The sequence below is a fragment of the Tetrao urogallus genome, assembly GCF_951394365.1.
Source record: "Tetrao urogallus genome assembly, chromosome: 12".
In the NCBI taxonomy this organism is placed as follows: domain Eukaryota; kingdom Metazoa; phylum Chordata; class Aves; order Galliformes; family Phasianidae; genus Tetrao; species Tetrao urogallus.
In genome coordinates this window covers 18,404,435-18,423,386 of record NC_136825.1, presented here as the reverse complement: position 1 = coordinate 18,423,386, position 18,952 = coordinate 18,404,435, and the positions used below count along the sequence as shown (strand labels likewise).

The window sequence follows — 18,952 nt, the reverse complement described above, 5'->3', positions numbered from 1 at the left end:
GCTTCAGGGCCTGGGGGCCCCCCGTGCAGGGACGGAAGCAGGAGGAGCTGCAGGAGAGAGGGCTGCTGGCACCCAGCTGGCTGCAAAGAACCTGCAGGGATGTTGGGCTGTCAAAACTGGTGTATGCCCTTCAGCTGCACTGTGATCTGCGGTCACTTGCAGTGCATGTGAAACCAAACCAGAGCATTTTCTGTCACTGCAGAGAAGGGCTGTGCTTGTATGTTTACTAAGCATGTAAGTAAATCACAAAGTCTTCTCATCTGTTTTATCACCAGTTTAACTTTTTTAATCCCACGTGATGCTTGCAGGAGTGCAGGATGCGCGAACTTGGCTTGCTGCAGCCTTATGCTGCGAGGTGTTCCAGCAGCTTTGAGGATGGGCAGATTTCTCTCATCCTAGAAGGATTCCTGCCTGTGTCTGCCCATGTTGCACGAAGTGCTGTGGACCATCCTGAGCTGGCTGTGGGGAGGGAAGGCCTGCAGGAACTGCCTGGGCTTGCTGAGCTGGTTCTTGCCCCCTGGTTCTTGCTGTGGCAGTGCAAGGCTGGCTGCCTGACACCTGAGCTCTGAATTGCCTCCTTGTAGCCTTGTGCTGCTGGGACAAAGGTACTGCTGTTAGCTGTGTGAAGGACGTGGCTCCCGAGTCATTTTCCCTTAGCAGCCTGATAGCCTCCTTGTTTAGCAGCTCCTGGGTTATCTGCCATATCTCTGCGGGTGATGGTGATAAATGTTTGTTTGTTTGAGGTCAGAGTGAAGAAATTCAACCCTCCCTAGTGCTGCAGACACATGCTCTGTGCTTTGCTATAGGCGTGCACGTGGCAGCACGCTGAGCTGGGCCCCCAGCCTGGCCTGATCTGCCTGCAGTCGTGAGGACGTGGCTGCTCTAATTGGCATCGTTTCCTAATGGACCTTCTGATCTTTGCACAAGAGCTTAGGCAAAGTGCACCAATAGCAAGCAAATCACCATTTTCTTTTACTGTTTTGCTGCATGCTTGGTTCTTGTTGGCTCTCGCTTGGGCCAGTCCCAGGTTGTCCCCAGTGCCTGAAGGCTGCCCACAGCTGATAGCTGTCCGTCACTGGTGATGCTCAATTGGAAGGAGCTGTTGACTCTGCTGAGGGTGGAGAGGCTTTGCAGAGAGATCCAAACAAGCCAGAGAGCTGGGTAATCACCAACCATGTGGATTTCACAAGAGCAGTGCTGGATTCTGCACCAGGGAAGGGACAGCCCTGGCTGTCCAGACAGACTGGGGGGTGAGAGCCTTCAAGCCTTCATCCTTGGTAGCCTGCTGGGATTCTTACCTTGCTCACCAAAATCCAGTGGTGTGAGTAGGGTTCAGATCCTTGGTCTTGATCCTTGGGGATGGATGTAGGAGGAGCTCTCAGTCCCACAGTCGGCACAGTGTCCTCTGTTCCCTGGCGCCCGAATATCATGCGGTGCCAGGTGCTCCCACTGCCCCATGCCTCTTGGCCACTTTTTTATCAGGTCTGCAGCCTGGCAATGGCACAGAGCAGCTCTTCTTGCTCCTCAGCTTTTCCTGGTGGTAGTTCAAGACTCAGTTTTCCATTTTCTTCATGCTTCCTACAGAAGCGTGTTGCTCTGAAACTGCTTTTTGGGGTGAAGTGGGTGGGTGCAGCCTGCTCAGAACGGCACCGCTGTTGCAGAGGTTGCTCTTCCCCTTCCTCAAAAACTCAGCCCCTCAGTGAATGGGATGCAAAAGGTAAAAATACTTTTTCTCTCCCTTTTGCTCCTTTTTGGTGGGGAGAAGCAGTTGGCACTGCCACTCTGCACTCACATGGTGGGAGGTGAGGAGCAGCTGAGGTGGTCAGGGGTCATCTTTTTCTGTATCAAGCATTGGTGGCTGCATCCCTCACTTCTGCAAGCTTAGCTGCTGAACTGTGAATATATGCAGTGCCAAAGCCGCCTTATTTCCTGTGCAACTTCATGGCCTTTCTCAGAACAAGGCTCCATTTCTCAGCCTCGCATTTTCATGCACAGCATTCGAATGTCCTGTCGTTCCAGAAAAGCTTGCCTGAACTTCCCAAGCCGGTGCAAACCAGTCTGTTATCGGCTTGGGCTCATCTCTCCATAAAAAGCACGCTGAGTGTTAATCTTTGATGAAAGTAAAGCAAAGCTAATGAGATTGCAGGATGCCCGAGTAAGTGGGGTGCTTTGGGGAGTGCTCCCCAGCCCTTCTAGGTTCTGCTGCCGGTCTGCTATTGGATATGCCCCTCCTCTATGGGGTAAATACAGTGCTAATTCACATAATGTTGCAAAGAAGTTGATAGACCGAAGCAGCAACATCCATGGAGGGCGTTTGTCTGCTTCTGGAGTTGGCTGCAGCCTGAAGCTTCCCTCTTGCGGAGTGGTTAAGGTGGGTGCAGAAAGCTAGAGCTGCTGCTTCCACGTGGTGCAGCCTGGGTTTTGTCCCGGTGTTTCAGTTGTGAGAGCCATTGCTGTGGTCTGAGGATCCTGAAGGGGCATTTGTTAGGATACCAAGCTTTTTGAAGGTTAATTTTCAAACTGATGATTGCCTCGGAGAGGTGGCAGTCTGCTCAAGCTGTAAGGAGTGGCTGCGAGCCTTCAGGTGGGTTCTGTGTTTGGAACTCTGTGGCAAGGTAATTCCTGCCACTTCCTGCTATTCAGAACAGCAGTGCATTGGTCGGTGATGGCTGTAGTTATGGACTTGGAAGCCTTTCTCGTGCTTCCTTTTTCCCACAGACCTGGTGGTGCTGGTGCTGCGGGCGCCCTGCCTCTGGGTGGCTGGGCTCAGAGCTGCTGAGTCAGGGTTGCTTGCTGCTCAGTGCCTTTGTGATGGAGCTGCTGTAAATCCCTTCAGTCGCAGTGGATGTCAGCCTGCGATTTCCCACGGGTGCTGTTTGGCTTTATTGGCTGGGGCAGTTGGGCCGGATGCAGACGTGCCCATCTGTGGTTTTGTGGCATCTCCCTCAGTGCTGCCCTTGTGCCACTTCCACCATAGAGCACCTGGAGCCTTTGGGATGCTTGGATGCCATCACCTTACTGTGCAGCTTTTTAACACTTCTGTTGTGTCATTTTTTTCACAATGAAAGCAAGACGAGCGTGTTCATTTCTATCATTGTGTTCTTCTGTGTGTTCAATACATTCGTGAACTGACGCTTCTTTTTTTCTTGTCTCCTTTCAGCCAGACAACGAAATCTCTTCAGACTGCAACCACGTAAGTATTGCTTTGTTTCCTTCTGCCTCCCACTGGGCCCTTTGCAGCTCCCATCCCTTTCAGCCTCAAGTACTTTAGGTGGAGTTTGCAGGAAGCGTTAATTAGGATGCACTTGAGTTGCTGGGCTGTGGAGGAAGAGCACAACACGACTTCTGTAACCAAGAGCAGCCAGTCTGTTCTTAGTGAAAACTTCAGAAGGGAGCACTATAAGCTCCTGTATCCGAGGAACGCAGCAGATATCTTTCCTGGCTCGCACTTGGGGGGTGGCTCCTGTTCCTGTGCATTACTTGGAGCAATATGCCGAGCTCCTTCTGGAGAGATGTGAGCAGTGCTGAATTTAAACTTCTGTGTTGCTTTCGCACCTGCTAAATTCTTCGACTTGCTTGCAGAATGCCATGGGGGTGTGATATTTCGAAGCAGCTTGAACTGCTTGGCTACTCTGGGAACAGATTTCCTCTCAGTGCTGTGTTTAACTGAGCAAACTGTTAGCCAGGTTTCAGGCTGTCAAGCTAACTCTACATTGGGGGCTAAAATAAGAAGGCAGAGCCTTTTTCGGAAGCCATGATTTGGTTTATTAGTGGTATATGCCAAAACCAATCCTGGCAATGCTGTCCGACTGGGCATTTCCAGCAGAGTTTGTAGGTTTGGTTTTACAGCTGCTGATCCTCTCTCCTGGGAAAATGTTGCTGAGGTTCAGAATCTGTGTTTTAAGCCACAAATGTAACCTCTCTTCTGCCTTCTGTGGGACAGTTTCCTTGGAGAGATCTGATGCCAAGGCCCTCTGAGGTTTGCAAGTGCATTCTTATGCTCTTACACCTCATTCTTGTCCTCCCGATCCTGGCTGGGAGATGCTCTTTGCAGGGACGATCTCCCCGCTAATTCTCTTTGTTTATTCAACTTGCATGTTTACAACTTAGGCCCCTCCAACATACACTGGGATCTCTTTATTTAGCATTTCACCACGACAGAGCCTTGCTAGGAGGTGTGAAAGTGGAACGTTTTTAGCTGTGTGTGTGCTTCCGCCGTCTCAGGGCTGGTGCAGAGCTGCTCTCCTTCTGTCTGAACACATTTCCCTGTTTTCTCAACTCTTGGCTTACAACTGAGATTTCAGAATAGAAGTTTGACAAAACTCGAGCGTTTTGATATTCGTTTGGCTTCCGCTGCGAAGGCAGAGCATTAGAAATGAATTCTTAAAGCTGTTCAATCTCTGTTTAAACACAAGATAAATTCCTGGAGGAAAACAGATGAGCTGATAGCGCTCCTCTCGGGCAGCATCTCTGGCTGTTAATTTGCCGAGGTTTTGCTTTCTTACCCTTTATTTTCACTTTGTGGTGCCTCAGGAGGAAAGCCGAGGCGTGGACCTGTCTGCAGAGCATAACTTGCCCCAGATTGATTCCTGCAGGGTGACCCAATGCATCCGGGCTCCTGCGTGAGCTCATCTCTGGCTCCTGCCACCCTGACTGTGGTGTTTGGCAGCCCTGTTTCTGATGGATGAGTCTGCTCAGCAAAAGAGAACCTGTCGGTCTGAAGGGCGTTCGCGTCCACAGAAGTTGTCTGAGTGCAGCCCTTTGTAGAGGGCAGTGAGTCAGGGCCTGGATGCAGTCTCCTTCCCTTTTTTGCAGGGCTTTAGTTAAGTGCTCAGCATCAAATCTGCTCGCGTTGAGGACTTTGTTAAGTGGTTTGTGTCAGGCAGATGAGCCACAGCACGGAGGTGTGGGGGACTGAAAACATAGCTAAATAGGCAGCAGGTAGCATCTCGCAGCTCTCGTTGTTTTTTCCCTTTTGGTTGCGTGGATGTCTTCATTAGCTGTATTTCCTTCCAGTGAGTCAGCCCGTGACCTTACAGAAAGATTTCTGGCAGTCTGAATTTGTTCAGGATAAGAAATGTGCTGCAGAAATGAGGAGACAAAGTTGTTGTCAAGGAGACTTTGCATTGATTGTTGTGCTGTAGAAGGATGATGATAGCGATGTGGAATGTTGATGTCTGATTATTTCCTGAAGCAAAGCAGCAGTTCCTCCATGGGCCGCTCTCAAGCCTTCTTTCTACAAATGCTCTCTCTAGCTCCTGTGGAACTACAAGCTGAACCTGACTACAGATCCCAAGTTCGAGTCTGTGGCCAGAGAAGTCTGCAAGTCCACCATCGCAGAGGTAAGCACTGCACACTGCTGTCGTGGCACTCAGAATTTCTCATCTCCTTATGATGGAGAACAGTGCCAGCAATGTTCCGGGTAAGCCCTGCAGCTGCACGCTCCTCTGCAGTGAGAGTTACAGCCTGCCCCGTGCCAAAACTCATTCTTAAACATTCAGTTTGCTCGAGATAGTGGCTCCTTTGTGGCCTTTAACATAGGTTTCCCTGAAGCCAGCTACACGAATAGCAGATTGCCTGCAACCCTGGTTTGTATGTCTGTTTTCTGTAGGATGGACTTCTGGTGATGCAGGAATGCCTCAGTGCTGAGCAGCTAAGCAGTGGTTCCCCATGTCTCCTCATGTACTCATCTGCATCATTCCCCTTTCTTAACAAAGTTCTCAGTTAGTAAAAGAGAAGCACACAAAGATCTGAGGAACGGAGACTGACAGTAGGAGCCTGGCCCCAAAACCTGGGGAGGTAGTGGTGTGAGTGAAGGATGCTTGATTGCTGTCTCTTTGCAGGCTGTTAAGATTCTGCTCCTTCTCTTAGCATGAGCTGAGCTGGGTAAGAATAATGCTTGTGGGAAAGCATCACACAGTGTAAGGAGGGATCGAGGAACGTGGCTGGTAAAAGAAGGCTGGGAGGTGGAGAGTGGAAGGAAAGCAGCTTGTCTTAAAGGCTTGCATTGCTTGAGTTTGGTAGCTCCCAAAAGCAAACACTGCCAAAGCTATTGAATTCCATTTCTTGCAGTCGTGGAAGGATATTTTTCCCCTCCCACCCCGTTTTATGTCACGTAGCTGCTGCAGGATTTTTACCAAGGCGTTCCTGTAAATGCTCTTTTAACAGTCTGTGTAATTACCACTTCTGCACAGTGACAATCTGGCGTTGTTGTAAATGATGCCCTCTAAATCTGGGACGTGATGTCTAAAAGCAGCAGGGAAAGCACAGAACTTGAGCTGTGCTAAATGCGTCCCTGCCAGCGTTGCGCTGAAGTTGTGGTGAGCAGCATGAATTGCTGCTCTTCCACCATTTGGTGAGTGGTTTTCACTTAAAAGCGAGCCGGGTAAATAGCAATAATCCTGCGTGGTCTCTTGTTATCTGATACTGGGCAGGTGCATAAGCAATTGCACTGGTTTTAATGGTTTTTCCACAGAAGCCCAACGCATACAGTTGGCTTATACTGCTAGCACAGTGTTAGCCCATTCTGCTTCCATTGACAGGTAGGTGTGTTCTTGTTGTGTGGCTGAGCAGCGATTCCTCCATGTTATTGCTTTATTTATTGCTTCCTTCCTTTATTTGTTGCTTAATAAAGCAATAATATGAGCCAGGGCTGCGCACTGGTTTGGCTCGTGGCTCCCAAACCAAAGATGCAGCTCTGGAGGCAGGCTTGCTTGCTCTCTGCCTGCAGTGAAGATCAGCATAAAGAATGCTGGTGAGCCTGATTAAAAGCCAGTTTGGTGAGAGTTTTCCACTGCAGTGATATTTGCAGCTTCCAGCGAGTTATAAACACTTCCATAAAAATTGTGTTGATTTTTGGGTCAGTCTTGCTTCCAGCCAGAATGCTGTGTTGTGCGAGGGGTCGAGTGGTTCACATGGGTCCAAGTATGATTTAGAGATGCTGTAATAGTCTCTGTTTTCTAAATAAAGGTTGCCAAACTGTAATTTTTCATACAGATGCGCTTGATTGCAGGGATTCAGCATTGGTTATTATGAAACATGGCTGTGGAGCAAGAGGGCTTCCAGCCCTCAAGATCACTGCCTTTGCTTTCTCCACATGCTTCAGCCACTGTATTCCAATTCTGTGTTTTTATTTTATCAGATCAAGGAGTGTGCAGATGAACCAGTCGGCAAAGGCTTCTTGGTGTCATGTTTGGTGGATCACAGAGGCAACATCACGGAGTACCAGTGCCATCAGTACATCACAAAGATGACAGCCATTATCTTCAGTGATTACCGGCTGATCTGTGGCTTCATGGACGACTGCAAGGCTGACATCAACCTCCTGAAATGTGGCAGCATTCGGCCTGGGGAGAAGGTATCTGATAGAAGGGATCAGCCTTGTTACTGGCTCGCTCTGTCTCTGTCCCCCCCAAAAAGAGAATGGTCCTTGCTACAGCGTGACCCTGGGTAACTCGTACTGCCTGTAACACTGTGCTGGTTCTTGTCATACAGAACTGGAGTGGAGGTTGATGCAGAGAGCAGTTTGTGGTCATCAGGTGTAAGTTTATCACCACTGTGCTGTCTCTCCCTCCCTACATTAGTAATGCAGGCAGCAAGTTGTGTAGTGCTGCATGAGGGAGTGCCTCATTTTATGGTAAGTTTCTGCCTTTGGGGATAAAATTACCCTGTGAGCTATTCATGAGGATGTAAAAAGATGTTACAGTAATAAGCTTTTCTCTTTAAAAGAGAAGAATAAACACCAAGAAGAAGAAGACAATTGTATGCTTAGCTGGAAGAAGTCTTTTTGGCTGAGATGTGTGCTTTGTGTCCATAGAGTATTAACTGAAGTCCTGCTGTATTCCAGCAGCAGGAAGCACAAAGTTCAGTGCCTGTTTTCAAGAAGAAGGCAGCCCTAGAAGCAGGGGGAGCTTGCAGGCACTGTGGGTTCAGCCTGGTAGCAGCTGAGTAACTGGTTCTCTCTTCTCATCCTGGGCTGAAGGGTCTCATGAAATGGGATGCTGCTTTTAACACACTGTGTGGAATGAGGAATGTCATACAGGAGCCCTGGCTGCCAGCTCTGCCTGTTAGCCACGGCACCACCAAATTAAAATCAATTCCAATTTAAATAGCCATGGCTGGGGGAATCTGACTGAGGAAGAGAATCTTGATGTGTTTTCTGAGCATGCCAGATCGCACATTAGAAGTGCAGGAAGCTGCTGGGCTCCTGTGTGAGTAACTTGGCAGCCCCATGGGGACTGCTGTCCCTTGTGTGATCCCAGCCCTCAGGGTGCTGACAGGTTGCACTGTTCTCTCTGCCCAGAGCAGAGCCAGCTCCTGGGTGGCCACAAGGGCACAAGGCAGCTGGTGGGGGGACACTTCTATGCGTGTTCCTCACTTTCTTGGTACCCAACCCAGAATGTTATGCCTTGGTTTGTGAAAGCACAGCAGCCTGTCATAGAATTTCTTTTGTTACGCTGTCATCTTTGGCACTCAGAGCAATTGAAGTCTTTCGCACTGCTCTGGGAACAGCTATAAATGGCTATGCAAGTGTTTCTTTTGTTGATGTTCTGTTCCATCCCATTTCTGCTTTGGAGAAATCTCATCTCATTTGCTCCCATCAGATGCCGGTTCAGGTTTTGCTTCCACGCTGCAGCTTCTGAGAGTTGCCTGTAGAGAAATAATCATTGGTCTTTTGTGTGGCTGAGCAGAGCTGTGAATGCAATAAATAGGGGCTGGGCACCTGAGGAGGAGATGGGGCACAGATGCATCTGTTTTTTATGGAGAGGAGCACTGCTGCACCCTCAGCAGGCTGCTGTGCTGTTAGCTCCATTGTGGTAACGGGGATAAACTGCCTTCTTTACCTGTAAACGGTGCCTGTAGGTACTGGGGAATTGCATTGCCTCCTGCCAGCTAAGAGTTTACCTTTCCCATGCTTCTTTCTTTGTTTTAGCTCTCTTTTTACTTCCTAATTGAATTCTCTTCCTGCTGGTTTTGTTGGTCCTGATGCAGTGCTTTCTGGGCTTTCTTTTCCATGTTCCTCGTTGGCTTTCTCCGCTGCAAGAGCAATAAAGAGCAGCTTGGAAGTCTCAATCTGTGTACAGCAGAAAGATGTGGATGTGTCCTTTGAAAGCATTAAGTTTTGTAACACATCTATTCTATGTTTCTTTTCCTCCAGTTAGAGGGGGAGAATTGTTTCATGGCAGCTTCAGTCACCTTTCCACTTGGCTGTTGTGCTCCATAGTGACTGTGGTCTCCTGGTGTTTAAAGCTTGCATTGTCTTCATGCAGTAGGGATCTAATTTGAAATTGAAATCAGTAATTGTAACTGAGCTTTTCTTCTTGAGCTGCCGTCAGAACGGGCTCCCTGCTTTCCTGGTCTCAGTGATAGGTGCATTTGTAGCAGATGGATGGGTGGTGGATTGCTGCGCTGGAGCTGCTTTGGGTTTAACCAGGATGTCCCAGATGGAAGTGATTACTAGCCATAATGAGGGTGACTTCAGTGCACGTTATATGAGGCATCCCAGGCGGAGTGGAGTCTGTCGGGAGGAGCTTCTGGAAATGACAGTAAAGCAAACAGGGATGGCAGAGCCGGAGCAGTATTGGGGGTGGGGAAATCAGAAAGGGAATAGTAAGAAGTGAGGTTTTTAGGCTCTGTCTTGGCCTAAAGTCGTGTGCCCAGAGCTTGAATCTTGGTCTGAAGAGTTAAAGTGTCTCAAAGCGCCGTGCTGAAGTTGGCTTTGGTGCAGTGTTGGGAAGTAGCTTGCATCCTCTGTGGATCCAAATATGTCCTTTCATAAGGTGATGCAAGGCACCCTGTAACCCCCCCACATAGGACCATGCCCCACCTTGACACCCCCCACGGGTGTCAAGGTAACCCCCATAGGACTGTGCCCCCCCCATAACAGTGTGCCTCCCTTGACCCCCCTCATGACCCCCCAAGACCCCTATAGAGCCCTGTGCCCCCCCAATAGGACCATGCCACCCACTTGACCCCCCCCCCCCATAACCCCTGTAGGGCCCTGTGCCCCCCCGTGGGATCATACCCCCCTTGACCTCCCCCCGTGACCTCCCCAAGACCCCTCCACGACCCCTATAGAGCCTGTGCCCCCCATATGATCATGCCCCCCCATGAACCCCATAGGGCTCTATGCCCTCCCCATAGGGCCCTGTGCCCCCCTTTGACTCCCCCTCCTTTACCTCCCCAAGACCCCTATAGGGCCCTGTGCCCCCCTATAGGACCATGCCACCCCTTGACACCTCCCCCAAGATCCCCCCATTAGGGCCCCGTGCCCCCCCTGTAGCACCATGTCCCCCCCCACGACCCTCATAGGGCCCTGTAGCCCCCCTGCATAGGACCATGCTCCCCCCCACGACCCCCATGCCCCCCCTTGCCCCACCCTGCCCCCCTATAGGCCCCCCCCCGTTGCTGTGTGTGTTTAGCAGACCTCTGCCGCTGTCAGGTGACGCAGCATCAATTACAGCATGCATTGGCCAATAATTAAAGCCTTGTAAAACCAGAGCAGCTGTAGCACGCTTCAGTGAGGTGACAAACAGATCCTGCTTGGGTTTTTCTTATGCCTTACGGATTCACAGCAGAGCTGCCGTAAGCTGGCAGTCCTTCCCCGTGCTCTGTGCTGGGCTGTGTCCAGTTGGGCTGAGGTTTAGCGTTAACCATAATCAAGCTTTGACAGTCAGGTTGCTTCTTTGTGTCCTTAAAATGAGCAGTCAAGCTGAGGCTTCTCCAGACCTTGTTTTTCAGTCCTGCCCGTGTTCTTTCCTTGAGCAGCAGCATGGCTGCTTTCGTGTGCTTTTGAAGAAACAGTCAGGAGCTGCTTTAGCTGCATCTCAAGTGGTGACAAAAGTCAGCACAAGTGCTCAGGGCTCAGCTCTGCCTAAAGATGAACCCAGGTGAGTTTAATGCATCTCCTGAGCTGTCTCAGCTGGGCTGGGGAGTGCTCCAAGAAGGCACACAGATGCTCAGAGGTAGGAAACAAAGGGGAGGACTGCATCTTTCAAGAGCTGACCCTGTTGATTTGCATGTACTTCTGTTCATGGTAAGTCTGGTGTGTTTTAAAATTGCTCTAGTACAGGGTAGCCAGCACTGCACGGTGATCTCCAAAACCAAAACCTGTTTGTAAGCTCATTGCTTATTGTGTCCCCGAAGTACAGCATTCAGTATCCTGCATTTGCAAATCAGGTTTCCTTTAGGTGGTTAAAAATAAGTATCTGTTGACCACGCTGGAAGAAAGCTGGAAGCCTCTGCCCTTCCCAGCAGAAGCAGCTTGCCTTGTTCCTTCCTGCTGGCTGGCTGTGGGATGCTGCAGGTGAGCAGGGGGCACAGTGGCCTGCTGCACCTCCCAGCTGAGTGCAGCACTACCAGAGCAGCTTCCAGTGGCTGTTTTCCATAATTTCCCTTTCCCCATTTGTAATTACTGTCCCTGTCCGACCACAGAGCTTTGGGGAATAGGGTTGGTGTTCAGTGTGGTTATGACTAAATGTCAGTTGTAAGGAAGGTGGCAGATGTACCCTATAACTAGTATTCTGCAGGTCCCTGTTAGGCCAGTCCTAAAGTGGCTGCTGAGAAATAAGCAGATTTCTTGAGAGGTGCCATCACCTGGCTGGGATGGAGGTTGGCCAGTTCCCATTCAGAGGAGAAAGCAAACAAACACCAGGGCGTTTGCTGTGTGGTTTGGGGGTTTCCTGCTTTTTAAGGAAAAAGCTACTTTTAGCCCTCTTAAACTGGGTTTTGTTTATGACTTTTGATTGGCAGATCCTGCTTGCTCTCCTGGTGTGGCAGAACTGAACCAGGAGTGTCAGCACAGAAAGCTGCGTGGCTTTGGGTGGTCCTGGTTGTGTTTATGGAGACCAGCTTATGTTAAGGAGCTTGGTTGCAGGCCTGGAGAGATCAGCTCAAGAATCATTCTTGTTTCTAGAGGAGTTGGAGCTGCTGTGAAGGTGTAGGAATGGGATTCTGAGGCACACAGAGAATATAGCAAAAGAGGAATGGAGCTTTGGTCAGCGATGAACTGCCACTCCTGGGCCCTCACGCAGAGCACAGCTCTCTGTATGCAGCCACCAGCTGCAGCCCCAGGCTCCGTTGGGCTCGTGGGACGGGGGTGCAGTGCTGGGACAGGGCTGCTTTGTCTCAGACTTCATCTGCTGCTGAGCACGTTCAAGATTTTAATTCCCTTTGCAGAGGGATTAGCATAGAGAAGCCTACATTTGGTCAGAGTTCCTTTGTGGCCTGTTTAGCATCGCTAATGATCACCACCCAAAGTGAAGGCTTGTCTCAGCATGGAGAAACTTGGGTTTTTCTCTCGCTCAAGTATGTTCTTAGTGTGATGCCCCTGCTTGCCGTTGCCATGGTGTGAAGAGAGCTATGTTGGATGAAAAGTAATTTGCCTGTTTTGGTAAACTGCTCCAAGCAGCGTGACTTAAGTAGTGATAATCTCATTAGGGCACATTAAAACAAACCTGGAGCACCGGAGGGATCAGCAGCAAGGTGACCATCAGGGTGGCAATGTGTAAGGTGTGTGATAGTGCAGGTGTTCACCGGTGCCTCGTGTCAGCGTGGTGAATACTGGACTTGTGGAGTCTGTCTGTGCGTGATTTTGTTGCTTCATTTCACAGAGCCGCGGGCCGCTTCCTTGTGCAAGCGCTGTGACACCAATGCTCTCTTCCTATTTCCATACAGGACGCCCACTCCCAAGGAGAGGTGGTGGCATGCCTGGAAAAAGGGCTGGTTAAAGAGGCGGAGGAGAACGATCCTCGTGTCCAGGTTTCTGATCAGTGTAAGAAGGCCATCCTTCGCGTAGCAGAGCTCTCTTCAGATGATTTCCACTTGGATCGCCACCTCTACTTTGCTTGCCGAGACGACAGGGAGCGATTCTGTGAGAATGTGAGTTGTCCTCTCGCCTCCCTTCTTGCAGTAATCTATTAAAAATGAAATAGAAAACCACGTTGGGAAGGGGAATGGAACGGTAGAGTGGAGCCCAAGACTGCAACACTGAGAACCGGCACTTTGTAGCTGTCGCTTCCCAATAAATGTGGAATTGAGTTCAGTCACCCAACAAAAAAGTATCATTTCTAGTGGGTTAATGGGCTGAATTGGCTTACGTGGTTGAGTGGGTATCAGCTGGTGTGAGAGGGAGAGGAGCTTCTCAGATGGGGAGGAGGAGGCAAAGGTAAGCGTGTTCAGTTGTGTTGGCTCTTATCTGCTGATGGGCCGCTTGCTGAATGTGACCGGATTTAAAAAATGCAAACTGTGGTACAGAAGCTATTGCTGTTGTTTGAAGTATTAACTTGAATATATTTCTAGTTTGAAAATGAAATCCCTTCTGGGGTAGTTTAGCCTGCTTGTTAAGCATTAGGCATCTTATCTTTAATGGCAAATGTTGCTGTTCTGCTTCACAGACTCAGGCTGGGGAAGGCCGAGTTTACAAGTGCCTCTTTAATCACAAGTTTGAAGAATCAATGAGTGAGAAGGTGGGTATCTGCCTCGCTGAGAGGAATCCTTAATGCGAAAGTCACTGGGTTGTTCATCAGTTCAAACCGCCTCATTCTTTTGCAGCACTGAGGAAAATCCATCATTTACATGGTCAGACAGCTGGCTGCTTTAACAGATGTGTTTGTGTTTTCCAGCTACGTGCTGGTAGCTTGAGTTAATTGCATCCAAGTAACAGCCTTTAAAGTTGAAGGTTTTAAATACATCAAAGCTTTTGAGTGGGTAATTTGGGAAGGCAGGCTTGGTACTGGGGTGGTAGCATTGTGACTGTGGTGCAAGTAGGAGTGGCCTCATGCTGGGTGTCAGCTTGATATGTCAGAGAATGGTTTGGGTTGGAAGGGACCTTTAAGGTATCTCATTCCAACCCCCCTGCTAAAGGCAGGGACACCTCCCTCCAGAACAGGTTGCTCACAGCCCCATCCAGCCTGGCCTTGAGTGCTTGCAGGGAGGGGGCATCCACAGCCTCACTGTTCCAGTGCCTCACCACCCCCACAGTAAAGAATTTCTTATTAATGTCTAGTCTAAATCTACCCTCTTCCAGTTTAAAACCATTTATACTTTGTCCTCTCCCTACATGCCCTTATAAAAAGTCCCTCCCCAGCTTTCCTGGAGGCCCCTCCAGGTACTGGAAGGCCACTCTCACGTCCCCCTGGAGCCTTTTGTTCCTTCTCCAGACTAAAGAGCCCCAGCTCTCTCAGCCTGTCCTCGTAGGTGACATCAGTTGCTCTTCCTTTATCCACGGACGCTGTAACTCCATCATAAAAGACCACTGAGTTTTGTCAGGCGTGACTCGCCCTTGGTGAAGCCGTGTTGGTTGCCACCAGTCCCCTTATCTTTATTTTCCACGTGCCTCAGTAGGGCCTGGCCTGGCCTGGAGTTCCCTGGATCTTCTTTTTCCTCCCTTCTTGGCGAGGCCTTCTTGTACATCACAATGTACAGATTAGAAACGGCGTCCAGATGTCCCAGCGCAGGACAGTCTGTGCTTTGCTTTCTAAAGCCTTGAAACCAAAAATCTTGAGCAGGAAGTAGCAAGTTACATGGGAAGGACGCGTGGTTGTTGCTGGCATTTTCCTTGTGCTAATCATGAGGATGTGCTTTTCAACAGCAAATAAAAGCAGTTCTGGAAAGTCTGTCCCTGAAAGGAGTTTGTTTGCAGCTGTATTAATACAGGTGCTTTGGGAAGGTGGTAATGCCTTCAGTCACTTGAGGAGCATCGTTGTAGTAGTTGGAATTAAATGGGGTGATATCAACTGTCTGAAAGGGTACAGAGATGGGTGTCTGCAAGGCCTTCTCCAGAAGCTGTGCTGGAGGAGCACCGTGCTGAGGCCCTGGAGGGATCAGACTCATTTCCTTTCCTTTAAATGCATTAGCTATATGAAAGCTTAGCTCCAATTAGTGAATTCAGAACTGAGGGAGTCATCCCTGAGGGCTCAAAACAAAACTTCGTTTTCTACAAACACACTGCTGAAATGGACTGCTATCTTTGCTCAGCCTGGTTTTGGCTGTACAGAGACAGTGCTGTTTTTGCAGGGTCTGGTAAGCTGCCTGACCCTTGTCAGGTACAAATATAGGCGTTGAGAAGTCAGACAAAGCCACAGCTTTGGTAGGGATGTGCTGAGGGTGCAATTTGCAGGGCACCAGCCTTGGAGATGGGGGGTTCTGTGAGTTCACACCTCTGTGCATCCACAGCTTCAAGTCTCTCTGCTCCCAAGGCCCTGGGCATGGCATGGAGCACGGAGGAGAGGATGGGGTAATGTCACAGTGGGACTTCTAGGTTTTGGAGTAGGTATGGGGAGAAAAGGCAGAAGAAAAAAAAAGTAATGCAACAAAGGGAAGAGAGCTGCAGGGTTTTTTCTGTTCCTTGTGCTGAGATTGCTGCCCGTTTTCTCCCCTACACGTGTGGCTTTCCTTCTTTTCAAGTAGTCTGAGAACTGAGAAATTAGCCCAGGGTAGTCTGAATTATCTGCTACTCTCAGATTTAACATACATGCAATTGAAACAAAAGTTAGGAAGCAGAGCAGTGTTTTTACAGGCCCTTTTTGGAGTGAATCCTCAAGGGAATGGGTTTGGCTCTAGCACGTCCTTGTGAGTTTCTATGGCTAGAAGTTCACAGACCCTGAGGATACCCCACTTGGATGGCAGCACAGGGATCAGGTGTGTACCAGTGCTGCCATCTGATTGCTGTGCTGCAGAACAAACCCACAGCACACGCTGTCTGCAGATGTGATGGGGAGGAATTGCTTCTTGAGGGCATGGGGTGAGCGCGCCCCAGCACTGGGATAAATGTCAGCAGCTCATCTTAGGTGCTGAGGATGAGTCATGCTCAGCCATCCCCCTCCACAAAAGCTGATGAACGTGCAGTTCTCTGCAATCTGCTTTTGAAACCTTTGGTCTGTTGACCTCAGTGTGGATTGTTAGCTGTATCACTTCTGTAGGAAAAGACAAATTTAACCACTGTCCAGCTCGAGAACCTCGGGCTTTGTTTAAAACACTTCTAACAGCAGATCCAGCTCTGCCATGAGCACGTGGAAGCTAATTGCCATCCTGGTGTCTCCTGCAGTGCCGTGACGCGCTGACGACGCGCCAGAAGCTGATTGCCCAGGACTACAAAGTCAGCTACTCGCTGGCCAAGTCCTGTAAGAGCGACCTGAAGAAATACCGCTGCAACGTGGAGAACCTGCCCCGCTCCCGGGAAGCCAGGCTCTCCTACCTGCTGATGTGCCTGGAGTCTGCTGTGCACAGAGGTACGTGGGCTTGATTGGAGAGGTATGACTTGCTCGGCTGCTGACTTCAAGTTTCTGTTGGACATTTGAGCCAGAGCGTATTTATGGTCACCTTTTACAGGTAACCTTTGGTCTGACTTTGTTTCAAAGGCAGCTTTCCTCCTTGTGTGCTTCTGTCTGTCATTGGTGTTTTGAAGATTAGTATAGCTGAAACAACCTCTGACACTGACTGTTGTTTGGGCAAGGAGTTCAAAATGCAAAATAGCAAATCCCACTTGGACCGCTGATGTGTAATTACAGATCCTTCTATTTGCTGTTATCCAAACAGCCTTTTTTCCTCCTTTGTAGTAAGCATTAACAATGCTAGTTTAACACACAGAATAGGCAACTTGTTTATTTGATGGAGATGTTCTCTCAGTCCTGTGCCTCTTGTAAGTTATGTTCTTCCTCTCCGCTTCAGTAGCTGGAGTAAATGTCTTAACAAAAGCTAGGTAATAGGTGCAGGAGCTATCTGGAATGAAGCTAAGTGTGAGAACATTCTTTTTATGCACTGAGGTCAGCATGAGCTGGGGAAGTCTTAACACCACTGACTCCACTGCAGGTGTAAGAGAGCCCTGTGCAGCAGGACCATGTTGAAGTTTCCCTGTGAAACTCCTATAATGCATCAAGTGGGCATGCTGTGTCCTCTGCATCTGCTCTGAGGAACTGTTTTTCCCCTTGGCGTTCAGCTGGTGGCTTATGATTCAGCAGCAGGTCTGCATGCTGCAGTGCCTCTGGCAGAGAGGGAAGAACTGCTGTAAGGCTGCAAGCAATCTGTGCATTTGTGACTCGGAATAACTTGTCAGTTCTGATTGATGTGGAAATGTGTGCCGCTCTGGGAAGAGTTTTCTTCCTTACCCTGCAGTAGGGCAGGAGCTTTCCTGAATGACTGCTCTGGGGTTGTTGACTTCTGCTTTCACAGCAGACAGGTTCTGCAGCGTGGCTCACACTTGAAGCACGGCTTAGGAGGAGCACTCTATTGCACACAGCTCCACGGACTTGTGTGATATTGCCTGTAAGCCAGCGTTGCAGCGTAGGACCTCCAGTGCATGGGGTGGTGTAGATGGATAAATAGGTTTGGAGGGGCACAGAACAAAATCCATTGTGTTCCTTTTGTCTTCCAAACAATCCATCTACGTGGGATTACAGTAGAGCTTATAGCAGACATAAGCATCTTACAAGATAGATTTCTATGCTGCGCTCGGTCCCTATTCTTTCAAACTCAAATCAAGAATCCTGGCCAAGAAACGTTAGCACTGAACCACAGTCTCCTCTTGTCCTAGGTCGGCAGGTGAGCAGCGAGTGCCAGGGAGAGATGCTGGACTACCGACGCATGCTCATGGAAGACTTCTCCCTGAGCCCAGAAATCATCCTGAGCTGCCGTGGGGAGATTGAGCACCACTGCTCCGGGCTGCACCGCAAGGGCCGCACACTGCACTGCCTGATGAAAGTCGTGCGTGGAGAGAAGGGCAACGTGGGGCCCAACTGCCAGCAGGCGGTGAGACGCTCTTCTGTCTCTGCAATCCTCAGCTGCTGGGTTGGTAGAGCTCTGGCAGGCAGCGATTTGTCTGCTGATGTTCTGCATGGCCACAGAGATTGTGCTGCAGGCAATCCAGCTCTGCCGGGCACCGCTGAGTGCTGGAGGCAGTTGTGTAATTTCCATGGGATGAAATATCACTTGCTGTCTCACAGCACGCTTGTAATGCTTTCTTATTTTTTTGCCCCTCAGAAAATACATTTTGAGTTGCGTTGCTCTGGATTTTGTATTCGAACTCCAGCAGTTCTTGAATCCTGGATGTAAGATGTAGGGAAGCTTTTTAAGTTTTAGGATCATGGTATCACTAAGGTTGGAAAAGAGCTCTCAAATCCCCAAGCCCAACCCCAGCCCACCCCCACCGTGCTCACTGCCCACGTCCCTCAGTGCCACATCCCCACAGCTCTGGGACACCTCTAGGGACCGTGACTCCCCCCATCCCTGGGCAGCTGTGCCACTGCATCACTGCTCTTGGGGAGCAGAAATTGTTCCTAATATCCAACCTGATCCTCCCCTGGTGCAACATAAGGCCATCACCACTCATCCTTGTTCTAAAGCATCCCTTCTCTTTTCTGTTCCTTTCGTGCTCTAACCCTGGAAGTGCACCAGAATCATCTCCATGCAGGCTGCCACTTCTTCTGTTGTTGCCATTTTGCTCAGCTTGAGTGATGGACGTGGCAGTTCAGGGACAGGCACAGCATGCTGCTGCATGGCAGTGTGGCTGCAGCCACTGAAACAAAGGATCGTTCCTCTCCAAAATACCTTTTTGAAATGAGGTTGATTCTTTTGCCTTTTTTAAACTTTAATTTTGGCCCAGATGCGTCCTGTTTGAAAGCAGTTATTTAATGCTTGTTCTAGCTCATTAGTGCTGCTTCATGTGATATTATGTTTTTAGTACTTAATCCTGTTTTTAATGGCCCTTCAGCCGATGTATGTGAGATGAGCCTGGAAAAGTGACATCGATGCAAAGCTGCTGAAGGAGTGCTACTGCTGATGCAGGAATTTGGGGAGATGGGTGTCCTTGACCTCCTGCAGTACATGGAACCTCTGTAGTCCATTTTCACTGTAAATGTAGCTTAAAACCCGGGGTCAGGATGTTGCAAGTCTGCATATGTTCTCATAAAATGATAGGAGGTTTCCATATTTTCTGGGGAAAAACAACGTGGAAATC

The 18,952-nt window shown here is 49.5% G+C and overlaps 1 protein-coding gene across 1 annotated transcript in view; it reads left to right on the top strand.

The window, feature by feature from the left end:
• GLG1 (golgi glycoprotein 1) overlaps positions 1 to 18,952 on the top strand; it is a gene marked incomplete at both ends in the record, with an annotated part of 55,820 nt that overhangs the window by 20,397 nt on the left and 16,471 nt on the right. The window contains 7 exons of the mRNA XM_079541270.1: positions 3,161 to 3,193; positions 5,256 to 5,342; positions 7,142 to 7,357; positions 12,676 to 12,879; positions 13,395 to 13,466; positions 16,046 to 16,229; positions 17,531 to 17,745. Of these exons, the coding sequence (XP_079397396.1) occupies positions 3,161 to 3,193; positions 5,256 to 5,342; positions 7,142 to 7,357; positions 12,676 to 12,879; positions 13,395 to 13,466; positions 16,046 to 16,229; positions 17,531 to 17,745 (1,011 nt within the window). The remainder of the gene's footprint in view (positions 1 to 3,160; positions 3,194 to 5,255; positions 5,343 to 7,141; positions 7,358 to 12,675; positions 12,880 to 13,394; positions 13,467 to 16,045; positions 16,230 to 17,530; positions 17,746 to 18,952) is intronic.